This window comes from Diachasma alloeum, unplaced genomic scaffold, assembly GCF_001412515.2.
Source record: "Diachasma alloeum isolate Michigan unplaced genomic scaffold, Dall2.0 Dall_scaffold_00554, whole genome shotgun sequence".
Taxonomy (NCBI): domain Eukaryota; kingdom Metazoa; phylum Arthropoda; class Insecta; order Hymenoptera; family Braconidae; genus Diachasma; species Diachasma alloeum.
In genome coordinates, this window is record NW_021680686.1 from 60,971 (window position 1) to 67,189 (window position 6,219).

The window sequence follows — 6,219 nt, forward strand, 5'->3', positions numbered from 1 at the left end:
CCCTAACTGCGACTAAGGGATGAAATTTGTGCCAACGTTTTGAGCTTTTAATACTCAATGAGTGACAAAAATTTCATCCCTTAACGCCAGTTAGGGAGGGACGAGTGAATTTTTGAAAGCGCGCGGTCGCCCCGTGAAAATGAAAGGAGTGGAATTATTGAAGAATCAAGGATTTCCGTCGTTGGATTTTTTGGGGCCCTGAAAAGGGCCGATGGGCTAAAGGATTTTGCCCTGAAAAGTGCCGATGGGCTTAAGGATTTGGCCCTAAAAAGGGCCAATGGGTTCGTGGATGTAGATGGGATGCTCAGCACAGGTATTCAAAAAGGCCACCGTCATTTTCTAAGCATAGTTCTGCACGACGAACTATAGCTTGGCGAGCATTCTCCAACTGCTGCTGCGTCAGATCAGCTACTGCTCCATGCAGGCGGGCCACCAAATCCTCCGGATCGTTGACTACCTGCGCATAAATTTTTTCTTTGAAGGTTCCCCAAAGAAAAAAATCTAGGGGCGTCAAATCTGGTGATCTGTGGGAGAAATAGCAATTTGATTTTAAACAGCGCACGATTATTGGAAGATTAGAGATACTCGTCACTTACCGAGGAAGCCAACGAACTGGTCCGGCTCTCCCGATCCATCTCTCTGGAAACCATTGGTTCAGCATTCCGGTGACTGCTCTGGTGTGATGAGCCGGAGCACCATCTTGCTGAAACCACACACCTCTGTTTCCTGGGCCATCTCCAAGCAATTCCGGTAAGTTTTCCTCCAGAAACATCAGATAGTTCTCCCCCTGAAAAAAAAAATCTGGAATGATGATCTTTCAATTGAAAGAATAAAATCTTAATTATCTTTGTCATGATAAATAATCGATACTTACATTGAGTGGATCAGGAGCGAATCGAATGTGCACCTCATCATACAAAATTGCACCCCACACATTTAGCCTTTGCCACTGGTGCTGGAAAGAATGAGCCCTGGCAAGGTGGGGATTCTCTAATGCCCAATGGTGATAATTGTGCATGTTGCAAATCCCCTGCCTTGTGAAACAGGACTCATCTGTCCAACACACATTAAACAGAAAATGAGGATCGCGTCGATGATTGCCGAGGATAAATCGACAATACTCGATGCGTGCCTCAAGATCTCCCGGCATCAGCTCCTATGTAGGGCACAAATGGTAAGGGTGGAAGCCTTCTTCCTTGATGATGCGGAACACCTTGGTACTATTCGTATTAAGGTATCCAGCAATCCTCCTTACACTTGTCGTGGGGTCGTCCTCGATTTCGTTGAGGACTGCCTCTTCCAGGTCATCTCGAGCACGTCCGATAGGACGTCCTTCGCCACGGCAAGGAAGGAGACAACCAGTTTCTGCCATCCGCTCATGAAGGAGAGGAAACACCCGATGATCAGGTGCCCGACGATCAAGGTATCTCTCCCTGTACCTCTTCGCTGCTCGTCAGGCAACTCCACCACACTCACCATACACAAAATGCCTATCGCGATATTCTCGAGCAGTGAACGCCATTGGCACGATAAAAACTACGAACGGAATCACGAGGCAAAATGATCGGAATGGAAATTGGGCTTCCCTCAAAAACAATACAGGATCGTCAGTTGAGTTTGTCACGAAAGGCGGAGGGGGAAAAAAGAGATCAAACAATTGACGACGCCTTGTATATGAGCAAAAGAGGGTGTGGGTAAAAGAAAGAGGATAAAATTTGAAAAAAACACCAATAATCTCTGCAAAAGGCTTATTTATTTTCTTTCTTTACAGGTAATCGATTTGACAGGAAATTATTGAATATTATATCCCCTCGTGGCGACCACGTGCGTTCAGAGAGTCACTCCTCCGTCCCCAAAAGGCGTAAAGGGATGAAACTCGTGTCATTGAATTGAGCATTTAATACTCAATAAGTGACACAAGTTTCATTCCTTAGATANTCGTGGGGTCGTCTTCGATTTCGTTGAGGACTGCCTCTTCCAGGTCATCTCGAGCACGTCCGATAGGACGTCCTTCGCCACGGCAAGGAAGGAGACAACCAGTTTCTGCCATCCGCTCATGAAGGAGAGGAAACACCCGATGATCAGGTGCCCGACGATCAAGGTATCTCTCCCTGTACCTCTTCGCTGCTCGTCAGGCAACTCCACCACACTCACCATACACAAAATGCCTATCGCGATATTCTCGAGCAGTGAACGCCATTGGCACGATAAAAACTACGAACGGAATCACGAGGCAAAATGATCGGAATGGAAATTGGGCTTCCCTCAAAAACAATACAGGATCGTCAGTTGAGTTTGTCACGAAAGGCGGAGGGGGAAAAAAGAGATCAAACAATTGACGACGCCTTGTATATGAGCAAAAGAGGGTGTGGGTAAAAGAAAGAGGATAAAATTTGAAAAAAAAACACTAATAATCTTTGCAAAAGGCTTATTTATTTTCTTTCTTTACAGGTAATCGATTTGACAGGAAATTATTGAATGTTATATCCCCTCGTGGCGACCACGTGCGTTCAGAGAGTCACTCCTCCGTCCCCAAAAGGCGTAAAGGGATGAAACTCGTGTCATTGAATTGAGCATTTAATACTCAATAAGTGACACAAGTTTCATTCCTTAGATATAATTAGGGGGGGTGGGATGAATTTTCAAACGAGACGCGCTTTCCCCGCGCCACTCGTCACCGGAGTTCACTGGCGGGCGACCACGCGCATTCAAAAATCGACTCCTCCCTCCCTAACAGGTGCTAAGGGATGAAATTTGTGTCACGTATTGATGATTTAATGCTCAACACGTTGGCACAAATTTCATCCCTTAGTCGCAGTTAGGGTCGGAGGAATAAATTTTTGAATTGAAAAAAAAATTTTTTTCCAATCTCCGCACTTTGGAGAATTCATTTGAGAAAATTTTTTTTTTTCAATCTCTTCGCTCGTTCAAAAATTCACTCCTCCCTCCCTAACAGGTGCTAAGGGATAAAATTTGTGTCATTTGTGTATTGAGTATTAAATGCTCAACACGTTGGCACATATTTCATCCCTTAGTCGCAGTTAGGGGCGGAGGAATAAATTTTTGAATTGAAAAAAAAATTTTTTTTTCAGTTCAAAAATTCATTCCTCCGACCCTAACTGCGACTAAGGGATGAAATTTGTGCCAAGGTGTTGAGCATTTAATACACAACGAGTGACACAAATTTCATCCCTTAGTCGCAGTTAGGGGCGGAGGAATAAATTTTTGAATTGAAAAAAAAATTTTTTTTTCAACTTTTCGCTCTTCTAAAAATTTACTCCTCCCTCGCTAACAGGCGCTAAGGGATGAAATTTGTGTCACTCATTGTCTATTAAATGCTCAACACCTTGGCACAAATTTCATCCCTTAGTCGTAGTTAGGGTCGGGGGAATGAATTTTTGAACTGAAAAAAAAATTTTTTTCAATCTCCGCACTTTGGAGAATTCATTTGAAAAAAATTTTTTTTTCAACTTTTCGCTCTTCTAAAAATTTACTCCTCCCTCGCTAACAGGCGCTAAGGGATGAAATTTGTGTCACTCATTGTGTATTAAATGCTCAACACGTTGGCACAAATTTCATCCCTTAGTCGCAGTTAGGATCGGAGGAATGAATTTTTGAACTGAAAAACAAATTTTTTTTCAATCTCCGCACTTTGGATTTGCAAAAAAAATTTTTTTTTCAATCTCTTCGCTCTTTCAAAAATTCACTCCTCCCTCCCTAACAGGTGCTAAGGGATGAAATTTGTGTCACTCATTGTGTATTAAATGCTCAACACGTTGGCACAAATTTCATCCCTTAGTCGCAGTTAGGATCGGAGGAATGAATTTTTGAACTGAAAAACAAATTTTTTTTCAATCTCCGCACTTTGGATTTGCAAAAAAAATTTTTTTTTCAATCTCTTCGCTCTTTCAAAAATTCACTCCTCCCTCCCTAACAGGTGCTAAGGGATGAAATTTGTGTCACGTATTGAGTATTAAATGCTCAACACGTTGGCACAAATTTCATCCCTTAGTCGCAGTTAGGGTCGGAGGAATTAATTTTTGAATTGAAAAAAAAAATTTTTTTCAATCTCTTCGCACTTTTGAAAATTCACCCCTCCGGCCCCTAAAGGCGCTAAGGGATAAAACTCATGTCATTGAATTGAGCATTTACTACTCAATAAGTGACACAAGTTTCATCCCTTAGCTATAATTCGGGGTGGAGGGATCAATTTTCAATCGAGACGCGCGTTCCCCGCGCCACTCGACGCTGTAACCAATGGAAACACGATCGGTTGATCGTCCTTCTATTGCGTGCGGAGGGGGAATGACGTTCTCCATTCATTCTCCCCTCTTCGTCATTCCAGCGAACAGAGACAGAGTGAGTGAGAGAGAGAGAGAGAGAGAGNCTTAATTGCCAATAACTTTTTAGGGGTGAGTCTGATCAAAAAGTGCAAGCGGACTTTTCTGCTCAGAATCACCCCCTGATCCTAGGGTGTTCAGATGTACATTTACTTCTGCAACACCCTGTATACATATATTTTTTTTTAGTATCTGTGAGGAAGGAATACCCACAATCATTCAAAAGAGCAGATATGCACACAGCCATGAACGTCAAATTAACGAGGCTAAGGAAAGAAGCCAGATTTCAAGCAGAGGCTGCTGCTGCTGCTAATGCTGATGCTGCTGGTCCTGCTGCTGGTGTCGTAGCAGAGCAGTGAAGGAACAAAACCCATATCGAAACTTCACTATACTAAGATCGAATTATCTCTAGTGATCGAAGTATTTTTTTGTTGTTTTATTGTTTTTTTTTGAGTTTATTCGATTAATGATCCATGGAGGAGTTTTTTCTTCTATTCTTTATTTTTTGGGTCCGTTCTTCCCACGATAAATTCTAATTGAAGCATTTACTACGTATCAGACCATTTTTATTATTTCTTCAGAAGGATCGCTTATTTACTTGGTTCATTTAATGAACGATAACAAGAATGGCCATTGTGTTTACTTGGAGTTTACTTGATTAATAATTCTGTGAGAATTTTCCTTTGTTTATTCACTAACTTATATCATAAAGTATTCAAGTTCTCTAATTACTTTTTTTGTTTATTTGATGGATTACCTCTTGAGGAGGGATCACAGGTTATTCTTTAATCTGTCGATCAACTTTAATCATGTTGCTTTCTTTTCGATCATTTTTTTTTTTTTGAATAATATTATCTGGTATTATGTTAATTATTCCTTCAGAATAATAGTTTTCATCACTTGGCTGGATATTAAATTTGTATTCAATAAACAGCAAAATTGAACGATTTGTTTTTTTCCGGTTCACGTTTCTTCCCTTACCCACACAGAAAGCACATGTATGGGACTTTCATATTGATTACGTGCACAGATACATTTGCGACCAAAAATGCCATATGTAAGATATATGCAGGATATATGTCACATACATATGCAATATATTCTAAATATAGCTTTCAATCTACAACAAATCTATGATGACTTATAAGAAACATATAATGAATCACATATAAATGATATACACCAAATTTATGATTTATTATATGTGAAATATTATTGACATATAATCAAACTCTTTGTTGAATAGACTTTCACTTATATAATCCTGATATTGATTTATATAGAAAGCCGGCCAAAAATCCCGCATTAATGATCATTATAGAATATATGCGGAATATATGACACTGTTGGAAATCCTGTCAGCTGACAGGTCCCTCACACTAACGCACGCAAGGCTCATCCATTCTCTCCCCACTCACGCACACCTGACGCGCTCACCTCAGATGACCGGGGGTTGTTAATTCGGACACCTGAGGCGCCACGTCCTGGACAGCTCCTCATTACCATATGATCTATATTAAATTAGGTCATGTGACCATCGAATTAGGGCACGTGGCACCTGTAAGCCCGTGTCTCTCTCTCATTCGTTTCCGGGATCAAGTTAGAGTCACTTCGTTTATTAGACTGCTCTTTTCTAGTGACTCGGGTTAACTCATTGTGTCAGCTCAGTTATTATCAATTCAAGGAATTAGTCGGCTCATTATTATCGGTCCGCTCATTGATTACGGTTGCTCAATGACTCAATCTCTAGTGACTTATTTATTGTGAACATTTTCTTTGACAAATACAGTGAATTTGTGACCACGTGCACGTGTTCCGCTCATTTCTTGGTTCTACTCATCCCACTCCCCGTAATCCGACTCCAACTCATCCATCCGCA

At 41.1% G+C, this 6,219-nt stretch overlaps 1 protein-coding gene across 1 annotated transcript in view; it reads left to right on the forward strand.

The window, feature by feature from the left end:
- The first annotated feature begins 4,573 nt into the window (after nt 1–4,573).
- LOC107043198 overlaps nt 4,574–6,219 on the forward strand; it is a 6,672-nt gene continuing 5,026 nt past the window's right edge. Inside the window, exon 1 of the mRNA XM_029126470.1 lies at nt 4,574–4,695. Within this exon, the coding sequence (XP_028982303.1) occupies nt 4,574–4,695 (122 nt within the window). The remainder of the gene's footprint in view (nt 4,696–6,219) is intronic.